Raw genomic sequence first — 15027 nt, forward strand, 5'->3', positions numbered from 1 at the left:
TGGATGCAATGGCATTTCAAGTGGGAATAAAGCTTATTCGTGAAAAATAGTCACCTGTAAGAACCAGCTACCTTGTGTTTATCAAAATCGCGAAATAAAGTTGTCGCTAATAAAAGTTGGTTTTTACAGTACATGTACTGAAAAAAACAGAATGTGTTATGAAATTACTGTTATAATTCTTATCCATAACTACATAAATAAAAAAATTATCAAAATTGACAAATATTTAATATATTTATTTATTATCATTACGCCTTTTGTATACAGTATTTCTGATGAATATTTCATTATCAGAACATGAACAATACACACAAAAAGCACCATTAACTACAATCCCTAACAAAGCTACAGAGTATCACAGTTCATTTCTTTTTTTGCATGTACGTCTGCTGTAAAATTATTACTTCATGGGGGTGGGGGTATGTAATCATGAGACACATTGTCCATGGCTTAATACAATAAAAATCAATCATACAGACTGTAAAGCTCACCACTATGTATATACAATAAACAATTAATGCAAGGAATTGGGGTTCTTGTTTCAGTCACATAATACTTGAAACGGCCATTTCATATTTTCAATAACAAACAGAATATGAGGAAAAATCCACATGAGGCATATAAAAAGGATTTCAGGTTCATAGATGGGTTGATTTGGCAGATTTTGTGTCTATATCCCTTCCAATGGCCCACATATTGCATGCATATGTATTATAATGAGAAAAAAATGTTTTGTAGATTTTTAGTGCAGTTTCAATTTTATTGTTCATTTAATGAGCATAAATAGTAATAATAAAAAAAACTACAGTCAATTTAGCACTGCAAACAGCAGATGTGTTAAATTGTCATTATTTGATCTTGAAATTCAATTAATGCACTGTTCACAGCAAGGGCTTTTACGGCACAAATTTGATGCAAGTATGTAACCAGGAAATACAAAACAGTATAGAAATCATATGTAAACAAGAGATGTTAGTGAAACACTTATGCCTCTTATTCCTTGGGAAATAATTGGAATTTTTCTATGTCCAAGGGACACAACTCAGTCAAAAATGGCTCGATCGTACCCATAATTATATTTGACCTAGAAATTATTATGATAAATCTGTATACCAAATTTCATTTCAGTATGTGCAACCTCTGCGAAGAAAATGAATGGAAATTGTTGGTTGACCGACCAACAGACAAACATATGGACAGCAGCAAAGCAATACCGGTATGCCCTCCTTTCTTCAAAGGGGAGCATAACTAAACTGTTTCCTGAGAAAGATTTTCTTATTCCTAACCCTGGGATAGAAAAGGATGAAAATTATGATTCTTTTTTGCCTCTCAAAAAAGTAATATTTTAAATTTTACATGACACACCTAAATGGATGATAAAGGAAAAATTGACCTCAATAGTTTCTTTAGTTTGAAAAATTTACAGCCTTTACACAGTTAAGCAACCTAATCAATACACATGTAGCAGTAGTAAAACCTCACAAATCAAACATAATACAGATCTCGAATCTCAATTACATGAGATTAATGACAATAATTAACAAATATTGCAAAAAGTATCTAATAGAAGTACATGTATCACTGAGTAATGTTATTACTGCATTATATGACGTCATTATAATTCATCACATACAAACCTAAAATAGAGAGTTATTAAACAATAAGTTAAGGTCCAGGACTCTCCTCTGAACATGATATGAGTTAATTTTTAGACAGTCAAAAATCAATTCAACTATCTCACACTGTAGCCATTTATCTCCTGAATTTAAGCTTCAAGACTAATATAAAATACATGTACATCAAGTTAAAAAAAGATGGACCCAACTCGTTTTTCATGAGCCAAGAGTACATTTAGATAAAAGCAAGTTAGACAAAGTTCTCAAGATAAATGTATTTATCTTCATGTATCATCACAACTCTTTAATTCCAAGGCCCTCCAAAAGCCTCGATCATTTCAAAATGAGATCCAAGCAGTTCTAAATCAGTTGTCATCATGTGAAGATCTTCCTCTCATTATGTGTCAAGAATTTTAGACCAACTTGAATTAAAAAAATCTGAAACAATTCAGCCATCAAAGTTCATGTCTCTTATTTTTCCAGTATGTAGAACAAAGTTTTATTGCACTTCCCCAATAAAATGTTTTCTGTCTCTGGAATGTTCAGTTCGTTTGAGCAATGCTGAAACACAATCACGATGAACTCTCTTTTGCAGGAGGAAGGAAGCTCCAATCCATCATGGACAAATGCTCCTCTTGCTCTCTCATTACACTGACTATCATGTCATCAACCCTGGATAGAAGTATTATGTAACTTGATCACCATTAGCTCTCAAATGTCGCTTTCAGCAATTACATAACTCATAAAATTGTACACGTATTTATCTAATTATGGTAGCCTACATGTAAATAACCATGACAGTTTATTAACTGAGTAAGTGTAATATATAAATGACTTACTTTTTGACAGTTTCCCTATTATCATCACATACTTTCATGGACTCGTATGACGATACACTCCATGAGTTATTGGAGCTACTTCCCTTGGAATCCTGTCTTGAAATTTCAGACTGAACCTGCAAAATTAAATACCATGTTGTGACATTGCTTACAAAAAGCAGAGATTTTTAAGGGGATAAAGTCTTTTTCTTTTGATTCGTAAAATAGTTTTCATGAGGATTTGATTTTGTTGTCTCAAATAAAGTTACATTAAATAATTATATAACCTTACAAAAATTTCACTGGGAATTAAAATTTTTTTATGAATGTAATCAATTCCACATCAAACACATTTAAAATTCCTAACAAACATATCTTACAGTACATGTATTTGTTAATATCTTTAAAAATAATTTATAGTGTTTTTGATTGTTTTATGTAATTTTTTGGTAGGTGGAGGTTTTAGAATGACGTATGAAACATATAAAAATAGTTTATAAGTTTATTGTGTTCATGGATCTGCAGCCACTGCACACAACATTGCAATATGAAATTCTTTCCAATTATATCACTAAATTTTAGAAATGTTACAACAAACTTGCTCTTACAGCCATCTGGACTAGACTCCATATATCTGACTGCCTCTGTTTGTGAGCCTGGAGAAGTTTTTGCGTGGCCTCTGTTATCTGTTCACAACACTGCTGAATGCTGGGTAATAACTGGAAAAGCTCGTGTTTGCAGGCACAGATTTTCCTGCAAGCAAAAACACACTGCTATTTACATAAGAAGCAAATTACAAACCAAATCAAAATCATATATGTACCTCTAGATTCCCACATTGACATTTAAATACTACACAAGAGTCTCAACCTTGCATAGAAATCTTAGTGTGCAGATCTTTGGATGAAAGTCTTCATTACATATAGGTTGGACATTTTTGCAATGCAAATTTATATACTTCTAGTATAAATGTACTATCAGACTTATTTACAGAATTGAACTCCATTATGGTGAGTCTCTTTTTAACATGGATCACAGGGCCATCGTAGTTGTCAAAACACACGTTCACACTGAAATATTCCTAATAAACTCGGTAAAAAGCGTTTTTATCCCATTAAAACCGCTGTCTGCTGCAGACATTCAATCTCTTCGCTTAAGAAAAGATAACTCCATACTTTCGCCATCCAAAAACTCTCGTGTGTTTTGACAACATTTGCAACATTATGTAGGAGGATTTGCGTAACTTTTGTCAAGTAAGTTGTTTCTTGACATTGTTTTCAAATTGTGTCCTACTTTCGATTCTTCCCTTGTGTATTATTTATTTATATGTCATAGCGGATACAATGCCCCTGTGCATGGATTCATCAAAAAATACTCTAAAAAATGGTTTCTAATCGCATTGAAATTATATGAAATGGTAATAATTGATCACATGTGTGGGGGACCAGGGTTTTCTTCTTTACCTTACCTTAAGTGTGTGAAGAGATCCTCTAGACTTTTGTCCCGGGTGATGAGACATTTGACAACAATTTGAACCATGGAGGTATGGTCCTTGTAAATATCTCTCGAGCTCCCATCTGTAACAGTTTCAATGATGTATATAAAAAATTTTTTTACAGTCTCTTACACATCTTCACTAGCCAAGGGTTTACGATCCACCCCAAGGGTTGTACAGGAGCAGAGTCGATCATAAACCTTTGGCTAGCAAAGATGTTGCTTACCGGTACATCAAATTAACACCCAACACCTAAGTTCAAAAGCTTTTATGCTTACCCTTATTTTGAAAGCAATATCATATTTATGTGTATATTCCACATAATCATTTCTGATCTTGGCTTCAAATTTGTATTTTAAATTAACCATCAAATACTGGGGCATAAAACCATTCCATGGTCAAAATAAGTGCCAACAATAATGTAATTTTGATATACCATCAGTAGGTGCAATTATATGTTTATTAGCAGCCATTTTTTTCCTTAACCTTCAAATTTTTTTCCAGATAATAAACAATTAGGAATGCCATCATTTATCCAGTACTTTTTTACATTTAGTAAAAATTTGTGAATTGGTTATGTTTTTGTATGGGTAACTTAGCCATTTTAAACATTTGATATACCATATACCTTGTCATACATATTTTGCCATATTCATGTTTTGTAAAGTAAAGATGATCACAAAAATACTGGAAAATAGAAAATTGTGAAAAATATTAGAAATACTGATAATCCCTTCAGCTTGTATATTTCTAAGTACAGTTCTAATCTTGATAATTTTTTCTTACTTTTGCCAGCCTGTCTCATGTCATGGTATAAAGCTATAGCTTTTTTCTCCCTGTAATAAATGAAATCAGAGGATCAGTATACAAAACTGAAACTCAAGGGATCAGTATACAGAACTCAAGCTAGGGACCAGTGTACAAAAATTAAGGGATAAGCATAATTAAATCAAGGCATCAGTATTCATGTACTGGTATATAACTCAAGGGATCAATATACATAACTCAAAGGATTAGTATTCTAAACTCAAGGGATGATCAATTTCCAGAAATTAAGGGATTATCATACGAAACTTTGAGGATTGTCCCAGATATATGGGGCATTGGTCCCAATGTTACCAATTTTGATAGGAATTATCAGAAAATAAAATCTCCATTTCAAGTGCCACTATTCCTTTAATATCATATCATTCAATATCCATTGGGGTAATATAAAATTTTCTTCAAAGTTAGATTTAATTTTGTTATCAGAAATGCAAGATCTTTTAAAAAGAGGTTCTGGTACACGTATTTGTACATAAGATTACATCACAACTTACGAATCTTCTAGAACATCATTCTGTTTGGCACAAGCAAAAGGACTTTTCTGTAATTCAATGATTTTGGTCTGAAGTGCTACAGACTGTTGCTCCAACCTTGTCACTTTTTCTTTCTAAAACATAAAAAAATAAATAAACACATGTAACATTATCAGCCATCTAAACTTCAGAGAGAGAGAGAGAGAGAGAGAGAGAGAGAGAGAGAGAGGGGGGGAGAGAGAGAGAGAGAGAGAGAGAGAGAGAAAGAGAGAGAGATCTTACAAGATTTCTGTGAATTTCTATTTCTTGTCCAACTCTCTTCCATTTCGCAACCACCCCTTCTGCATCTGATTTAAAAAAAAAAACACCAGTATTTAACTCATTCGGTCTGTATTTTATTTATCAATTAAGTTTCAGCTTAAAAACTACAGACATGCCAAATGAAGAACATGGTTAAACAAAATTTTAAACAAATATTCATTGCATAAAGATATACATGTAATTTGTTTGATTTTATCTTTATTTTAGGATCTACAATGATCAAGAACCAAAATGAAATGGAACCAAATGAATCCACATCCACTTACATTGCATTCTGGTGGATTTCTGGATTTCATATAAACTTAGGTCATGGTCCAAGCTGAAAGTACAAAATGCCACAGTCCTTTCATATGAAGATACATCAGCCCCAGATAACCCTCTCAAACTCATACCCCCCACCCCCGGTTAATAAATAACCCTTGCACAAGTTACTGAGCATGCATAAAGTACTAATAAATACATACAAAAGTTTTTTGTGAATGATTTGGAACACATCTCACCATTCGTTAAAGTACTGCATCTTTGACAGCAAGTGATCACAGCTACTGACCATGTTGTTTTTCATCTTCACAAAACTGTAATTCTTTCGTAGTAAACTCAACCTATTCAAGCACCAGAAGTCAGGCAGGTAATGATTAAAAAAATCAATTATTAAAAAAATTATTCATACAGTCATTTTAACAAAATTTAATTTCTTTGCTTCCAAACTTTAATAGATTTATACATATATACCGGTATACAATGTACATAGAGTCCATTTTAATCAATTGGGGAAATCCTGAATTTATACCAGGTAACTATATGTTTTCATTCTTTAAATTTTACGCTGTTATTTTGACAGGGTTCCTTGAATCTTTCCCCTTGATTTCTAACTTTATTACATGTAAATATACATATTAAATACATACTTTCTGAAAATCTGAATAATTATAGTAAACATCTAGTTATGTTTTTTGTTTTGTTAAGTTATACTGATATCTTGACAGAGTTTTTCCCCATTGATTCTAACCTACATTTTTACATACACTGTACAGGTATATGTACAACATTTACTTACATTGCTGCCCGCTGACTCTGAATCAGTCTCCTAAAATCTACAACTTGTTGATTACAGAAATATACAGCTTCTGCCCACGCCCTCTTCTGTTCCTGTGAAAACAGAAATATAACCATACATTAGCAAAATCCTTGTTTATAATTTAAACATATTAAATATTAGACAATACTACACATTCCAAGTACAAAAAAGAATGATTCATTATTATTTGAAGTAATCTGTTCAAATTTTGACATTTAATATAATCATTTTGCATACTACAGATTACAACTTTTGGCCACCATCAATTTACATGATATTCTTTAAGCAGTCACACAAAAACATGCGTTATATAAGGAATAAGGAATCATTCTTTGAGTATTATGAGGTGATAATTATGGTTGTGATCACGCCCCGACCGAAATTATCACCTCATAATATTCAAAGAATGATTCCTTATTACTTATATTTATATAATTTTAAGCAATCATACGATTAAATATTTAAATATAAATAAGCAAACCCCGCTGGCGCCTCAATTTGGCGTCATTTGTATTATGGGTTATATAGTACAAAATCGATACGTAGTGTTATCACAGGCAAAGACACTGGAAAATGTAAATATTCCACTGTATGGTATTGCCTATACATACATTATATGGCAGTGCTGTTTTGGAATCTTTCACAATGTTCTGTACATTCACAGGAAGCGGTTTGTTATATTGACTTTTCACGGCCTGGTTCTCTCCCTTGATGAATAAGAACACCACCCAGTCCTCCTCTCCCTGCAAAGTGTGAAACATTCAAAAGATCACTGTCTTTTGCATGTACATATATTAACTGTTTCTTTAATTCTTACAAAAGACTTCTAAAAAAAGATTGAAATCTTTTAAATATTTACTGATACATGTACTTACATACAACTTAATTCCTTAAGCTGGCATGCTAGATGCCTACACTACAGTTTTAAACCACATGCTAGCACCTGACATTTATATATATTTTTATCATAATCAAAAATATATATCCTCTACCTAATAATAGACAAGGTACACATCACCGCCATCTTGGGTTTATGTAAAACTGTCACATCAGGTGGAATCTTTACTTAAAACTCATCAGTAAAATCATTTTGCAAACATTTCCGTTTTCCCGTCGGTCCTTAAACACCTAAGCTTATAACTGACGGTACCTTGTGTATTATTAAGTAGAGGGGATACATTTAATATTTAATATCATGTGCCTGTACAGCTAAAATCATGATTATCATCATTTTTTCATCATGCTGTTATATTTATATGTATCAATTTTCCCTCTCTACATATACCTTACAATTACATACACCTTCTAAATCAGACAAAATTGGAAACAAAGGACAACTTTAGAAGAAAAAAATATGAATTGCATACTGGAGCAGTCCAGCATTGGTTGGCACCAAGGTTTGGGTCTGGTGATGCCCCACTAGCCAATAGAATGTCTTGATCCTCAACTTTGACCCCTGTCTCCTTTTCAATGTTTTGTTGTAGTGCTTGCATGGAATAATTGTCTGCCAGTGGGTAGGATAATAGTTGATTGTTGGCAACATACAAAATGTGAACTACCTATGAAATAATTTTAAAGAAACTTAATTATGATAATTCACAAAATGGTGATCCATAAGATTCAAATAAGTATAAAATCTCTATGTTTTAAACTTTATACCGAAACTTCTATAAGATAAAATCATTTTGATCATGCCCTACTATTTCCAAGGTCAAATATATTGCTCAAATTCGGGCAGAAAATTAGATGTAAATTTATGATGCATGGTGCACAATAATGACAAACTAACTTTAATGCCAAGCACTGTGTCCAGAATTTTAAAGCATTGTGGTCTGCCCTCGGAGAGCCCCCCTCCTCTTGCCTTAGGGTCCCATCGCAACATCAGTCTTAACCACTGTTCAAAGTAAGCTTGCATACTTCTGCAAAGAAAGGAAACATTTCTCTGCTGCAGTTGATTGATCAACTAAATAGGGATCTCTCAATCTTTCCATTCTCTTGAATAGGATTTTTTAATATGTACCGTATTTAAAATACTTTTAAATTCTTCATATTTATATTATTATCTACTGGTATATTGAGACTTAGGGCATTCATGTATGTCTGCATATAATACAAACAAGCATTTCACAAAGTGTCAAAATGTCTCATGTCCTCTAATGGTAAGAATAGCAACAAGCATGCATTAACACATACTTTACCTGCATAAGTGAGTTGGTGTGAGGATTTTCTTGGAAAATTTCACCACTCCTTCTGAATTGTAGAATGCTGTGATGTCTTCTGGTGATTTCTTGCAGACTTCTCTATGCCTGATATTTAAAATAACAAAACAGAGATTTACAATTGGACTCTCAATCTTTCAAACCTTCAAACCCTCTCAAAATGTTCCATCTCTGCTTGTATCTATTGTTTATAATTGAGTAATTCATTCAAACAATTTTGCCTTACCAAGTGACAGGAGGAACTTGTGGCAAGAATGGACGGAATCCTGTGATACACTCAAACACGACGGTACCAAATGACCAGTAGTCTACAGTACATGTGTACTTCTGGCTGGCAAACAGCTCTGGGGCCTGGCAAAATATGTGAACTATATATTGTTAAGACAAGTACTCCATTATATACCGTATATTTATTCTTTTCATTCAATATGAGTTCTTTAACTTACTAAGTACTGAAGAGTTCCAACAAAGGAGGTGCAAACACTACCCTGATCCAGTTCCTTGGCATATCCCAGGTCTATCAATTTGTATACTGTCTAAAAAAAAAATAAAAGACACTTATGGACAGTAAAGTAAACAATCTTTTGAATTACACTGATATCTCTTCTGAGGAAAATGAGTACTACTATACAGGCCAATTAGGCATCTGCAAAGGAGGAGAGAAAATGAAAACAACAGAAAGAAGGTGGAAAAACAGGATGAAAAGAAAGGAGGATAAGGATGTGAAGGGTTAGCAGGATAAGGAGGAGGAGGAGGAGGAGGAGGAGGAGGAGGAGGAGGAGGAGGAGGAGGAGGAGGAGGAGGAGGAGGAGGAGGAGGAGGAGGAGGAGGAGGAGGAGGAGGAGGAGGAGGAGGAGGAGGAGGAGGAGGAGGAGGAGGAGGAGGAGGCTTAATACCTGGTCCTCTTGCACTGTAAGAACAATATTTTCTGGTTTTAAGTCTCTGTGGATGATACGTTTCCCATGTAGATATTCAATGGCTGAAGCAATGTCTTTCACTAGACACCTGATTTCATATTCTTTTAGCCCAACACAATTTTCAGGCTTATTAAGCACCTGCGAATAAAAAAAAGTTTGTACTAATAGTGTTACTTTAAATTACTAATCATGAAATGACTAATCAAACATGTTTCCAAGATGATTATTTTTTCCCTTTTTGTCTTAAATTTTTACCAAAATATTTTATCTAAATTCTTACCAATTTTTTTTATCAAATTCGTAATAAAAGCCTTTCAATTCAGTTTTATCTGTTACCTTGCGTAGATCTCCTTTTGAGCAATACTCCATGGCTAGCAGTGGGAGTTCCCCTGCCATCACATTAATTTCTGGTGGCACATCCTTCGCGGCTATAACATTGGGGTGGCTAAGCCGCTGCATGATGTCCACCTCCAGTTTCCATCGCTCACGGTGCTTTGGTGTCATTTCACTCTGAACACGACATTTTTTCACAGCAACATATTCTCCTGTGTCCTACAGGAAAAATCAATCTTGTATGCAATTTTTTTACAAATTTTAAATGCTTCGTAAAAGGGGACATTCTTTTCAGTTATTTTCATCATCAGATTTTCAATAAATCTGTTATACTCATTTAGTAGTAATGCTTTTTGAAGATTATTACAAGTTTTTACCAAATTACCCTAATTCTTTAATCCGTTATTAACCACAAAATATCACCAAAATACAAATTTTGAAGCAAATAATTTGTTACCGAGCAAAGTAGTTTAAGTCCTTGTATGATTCAATGATTAATCATAAAGTCTGATTAATTTGACAAATTTTATCATAAATGATATATATGTTTGGAAATCATAAAAAATATACTGGTACTGTACCAGTTATCAGCTAAGACCAGTTATCAGCTAAACTGAGAGTTTGGGTTAATAGCACACAATTATCCAAGATTTTTTAATTCAGTCGTCTGTTTTGAAAAACATGAACTTAAATGATCAATGTTTATTGCTGATTTACATCTTTGCACTTTCTACGATTTTGTGTATTACCATATGATATTACAAAGTAATAATTTGATGAGTTTTGTATTGTATCATAACCCCTATGACCTTTAGTCTGACCGCACAAGGGGCATAATTCAAATGACATTTTGCAGAGTATAAATCGACATGTACAGGGGGTTTTACTATGTTATTATCACAAAGCCAATAACTGGTACAGTAAATCGTGAAAAATCAGCAAATTTGGGGCATGCTAAAAAGCATAAAAACAAGATGTTTTGGGTTCTTAATAATGATATAATCTAACAGATGGATCGATAAATAAGGAGTTCACCATTTTAAGTATGTCAAGTGTTATCCAAAAATATCAAGAAATAAGGAAATACGAAAAGAAAACATTAAAATTTTAGCCAGCACCCCTCGAGTTTTAAATATTTTAAGAAATATTCAATTATGCTTACATCCTCATATTCATTCAACAGTATGGTAGGTTTACCTCATTCTTCCACAGAACAACTTGACCAAATCCTCCTGACCCAAGAATTTTTTCTTCCAACCAAGATCCTTTTTTGGTTGGCTGTGCAAATGCCATAATCAAAGATGCTTGTGTCCTAGAAGATCCAGTGCTGAAATCAATGAAAAAATCAAACTTACAATTAATTCTTTTTTTTCTACGAAAAGAAAAGCAAGAGAAAACATTTATTACAAATACTGCTCTTCTTCCTTGGAGTAGTTTTACGACCACAAGGAAAAGATGATTGTGATGCAAGAGAATCAATTTACATCAACTGATTTTCTTGCAGAGAATTAACACATAAATTGACCTTTTTAAAAATGAAAAACCAAGATTTATTGATGATTCATATACTTGATATATATAAAAGCTATCACTATATAACAACTCCCGGTAAATAACAAAGAACTATTAAAGTTAAAATGTGTTGACTGCACATTTGCATTATTAGTCTTAGCTAGAATAAAGTAAAATAATAAAATAAAACAGTTTACAGTAATGCCTAATATTAATTTAGTTCATTTACTTAATAGCAACTCAATATACATGCGTGTACCCTATACACATATATAAACAGGGTTGGAATAGTTTACGCTTTTCATAACCACTTTGTGGATCTATATAAAGTCGAAACTTCCCTATACTAAATTTGTATAGATCAGTTGCTTCTAAATATATAAAAACATTTTTTTTTTTATCAATAATTATTCTATATGAAACTTTCTTCGTCCTAGTTGTTCTAAAAAATATAAAGGATGTCACAAAAGTTTGACAAACCAATATGCAATTGGTTATATTGTGTTTTCTAATCTTAATTTTTCAAATTATGTGACTGGTCTTTTAGATCTGCAACTCAGTGATATCATGTGTTGTTAATGTTTTAAATCACAATGCTTAAGTTTATACATATATAATGACTCTGCAACCAACTGACAACTATCAAATAATAATTATCATCAAGTGAGAAATGCGTAAATATTTCAGAATTACACTGCAGGTCTGTATCTCCCTGTCTGAAAAAATTCGGATGGATGTCACCTAGTCATCCATCCTAATTTTTTCAGACCCTGAGCAACAGACCTGCAGCTATATAAACCAAGTTCAAATCAATTTAAATTTCCTGTATCAAGATCTACTTTACAACATTGTTTTTCATCAGTTAGAAGAATTAATATGTATAACACTCAAAAATAGACGTTGAGTGTATTGATCGACACATATATACACCGTTTATAAATTTACAATCTATTTCCTGGTCACCAGATAGATAACGAATGTGCCTGCTATCAGTATCAAACTAACTTGCTTCATTAATTCAGGGTGGAGGATCTGATATATAAATCCTATTTCCCTAATTTAATTCTTTAAATATGCTATCAACAATCTTAATTGTCCTAATCATTAACTTGATAATTATATAAGTTCCTGTACATATTCCAATAAAAACAAATCTTAGTTCTACAATTATTTGGCCATTGTTCATAATTACAATTTGATCTAAATAGCTAGGTACATATAAAGAATAAATAATTACACAATTATTCATAAATACCAGTACACAATACATGTACATGTATCTATATATAAATTTTGTATACAAAGAGAGAGAGAGAGAGAGAGAGAGAGAGAGAGAGAGAGAGAGAGAGAGAGAGAGAGAGAGAGAGAGAGAGAGAGAGAGAGAGAGAGAGAGAGAGATGCAAATCTTACATCTGAGCTTCAAATTTTAAATTTGTTAAACTTTTAAACTTAGACTGGAAAAAATATAAATGTCTTCCTTAAAAAATCACAGCATTAGATATGTTGTTCTCAACTGAGGATTTTATCAGATTATTAATATACATGTACCTTTAAAACAAGGAACAGTATAATACTATAATCTCTCTATAATCAATGGTATTACATGTAGTATTACATGTATAAGGATATATGTAGTTGTTTTTATTACATCTTTAATCATGGTGTCCAAATATTTGTTATGTAAGTTAATAAGAATCAATTTAAAAACCAATATTACTCAAATTATAATTCTATCCATCGGACGTTAATCTGACAGTTTTGTGATTCTTTTAAGTTAACCAAAGGTCAGTTAGGAATAAAGAAACCCTTGTTAATATTAAAAATTTGTAAAATGAAAGTTACTTACTAGTAACTTTCTTTATAACAGTTTATGTGTGCATATTGTTAACTTAAAGTTTTTGAATGCTATTACATGAATAAAGTTAGTAAAGAGCTTGGTAATGAGTAGATGTGTTAGCATACTGTACACACAAATTTTTATTCGCGTGCAAGAATTTTTGGCGAGGTTTGCCAAAACCTCCTATATATACAATGTATATAGTCATCGCGAATATATTTTGCTGTGAACGGTGAAAGTTGGTTTATAGCATATGTTTTCACTGATTGAAATGAATCTTGTTCAGGTAAAAAGTGTCTAGCAGTTCAATCTAAAAGCAAATCTGCAGATTAGAGATGGGAGATAATCAAAGTGTACAGTACATTCTATGGAACAGTTAATTACTTTTATGATTGTAAGACTGCATCATATATATATTATATATAAGACTCAGTCCAAGGTGTGATATGTACCAATCAGTGTCCTACTGTTAAGGTGAGTCTGCTAGTTCATTACATTAGTTTCCATGGTCTAATAATGTATTGTAACACATAAAATGCCGACTGAAACAACAATTCAACAATTAACAGAGACCTTTTCTGCAGAGCAGACACTCACCAAAATGTATGCTACAGATATATGAGTTTTAGCAAACATGAGCACCCGCTCTGCTGAATATAATAGGCCTCTGAGTCTGATGTTGTAATAATGTGATGTAATAATAATGTGATGTCATAGTTTCTACAACCTACTCCTGTAGAACCACCATAAGATTTGAAGAGTCAGGCCTTATTGTACTCTAAATGTACATGGTAGATTAATATGGGAGACAGATATCCTATATAGCAGACACAGGCATGCCAGCTATTATACATGTGTTTTATAGGAGACAGTCTTTACATTGGTGGGACCATAAGATTCTGGTATACTGGTATATGTACAGCTAGAGTATAGAACCTTTGGTGCAGATCATCAGACTTTGCTGTGACTATCACAGTAACTCAGTAGGCCCCCTACTTTTGGGTGGAAATTAAATGTTGATCAACTCAAGTCAAGGAGTCTTTCATGAATTTCAATTTTACATGTAATTAGCCACTTTTTTGGATGAACGGACTTTCTGGCCTCAAAATTTACTGATCTCTGAACTTATAGAGCAATTTTATTTAATAAAAACACGTAAAGAACAAAATAATAAGTTTGACAGTTCTACCAAAACCACATTTTATATCATAAGTTCTCCTGTGAAAATTATTAAAATGACGATTAAACAAGTTCGATGTTAAAAACAGATTTGACACAAGGCATTCTGTAGCCGATTGAATTAATGAATGGATAAGATGAAACTCACCAAGATGTTAACTGTATGGGTCTGTGGTATTTTCAATGTGAAAAGGGGAATACCCAATTCGGAAATCCTCTGACTTCTAGGTTAGTCTAAAAGCAACAAAACTAGTCCTGGGCCTGACTTATAAATATTGGAGACTTAAATTCTAATAAATAATCAAAAATTTTAAAAATTTCAAATTATGCAAGATAAATTCAGTATTCCTTCAAAATAATAAAGTTTATCAAAACAGTTACCAGTAACAAACATGTGTAGTATT

General features: G+C 32.6%; 1 protein-coding gene across 2 annotated transcripts; it reads right to left on the reverse strand.

The window, feature by feature from the left end:
* Positions 1–225: 225 nt before the first annotated feature.
* LOC105343371 (inhibitor of nuclear factor kappa-B kinase subunit alpha) lies at positions 226–14855 on the reverse strand. Of its 2 annotated transcripts, none has more exons than XM_011450699.4 (20): positions 14772–14855; positions 11293–11422; positions 10099–10314; positions 9742–9900; positions 9292–9381; positions 9072–9196; positions 8825–8932; positions 8416–8545; positions 7994–8185; positions 7238–7369; positions 6606–6697; positions 6049–6150; positions 5815–5867; positions 5510–5574; positions 5249–5361; positions 4716–4765; positions 3903–4011; positions 3043–3187; positions 2456–2571; positions 226–2288 (listed from the first exon to the last, which is right to left on the reverse strand). In XM_011450699.4, exons 2-20 carry the CDS (start codon positions 11386–11388, stop codon positions 2189–2191), a joined length of 2193 nt encoding a protein of 730 aa, XP_011449001.1. In that variant the 5' UTR covers positions 11389–11422; positions 14772–14855; the 3' UTR covers positions 226–2188. The 2 variants fall into 2 exon arrangements, with proteins under 2 accessions (XP_011449001.1, XP_065922644.1); XM_066066572.1 differs by having other exon boundaries at positions 7994–8181; positions 8412–8545.
* Positions 14856–15027: the final 172 nt, after the last annotated feature.

The sequence above is a fragment of the Magallana gigas genome, chromosome 7 (assembly GCF_963853765.1).
Source record: "Magallana gigas chromosome 7, xbMagGiga1.1, whole genome shotgun sequence".
Taxonomy (NCBI): Eukaryota; Metazoa; Mollusca; class Bivalvia; order Ostreida; family Ostreidae; genus Magallana; species Magallana gigas.

Excerpts from the sequence above, each read along its gene's own strand:
- LOC105343371 (XM_011450699.4), bottom strand. The coding sequence starts at position 11,388 with ATGGCATTTGCACAGCCAACCAAAAAAGGATCTTGGTTGGAAGAAAAA. Across the intron at positions 4,766-5,248 it reads AATGATGTTCTAGAAGATTC|GGAGAAAAAAGCTATAGCTT; the intron begins GTAAGTTGTGAT and ends CATTTATTACAG. Across the intron at positions 2,289-2,455 it reads AATAGGGAAACTGTCAAAAA|GGTTGATGACATGATAGTCA; the intron begins GTAAGTCATTTA and ends ACTTCTATCCAG.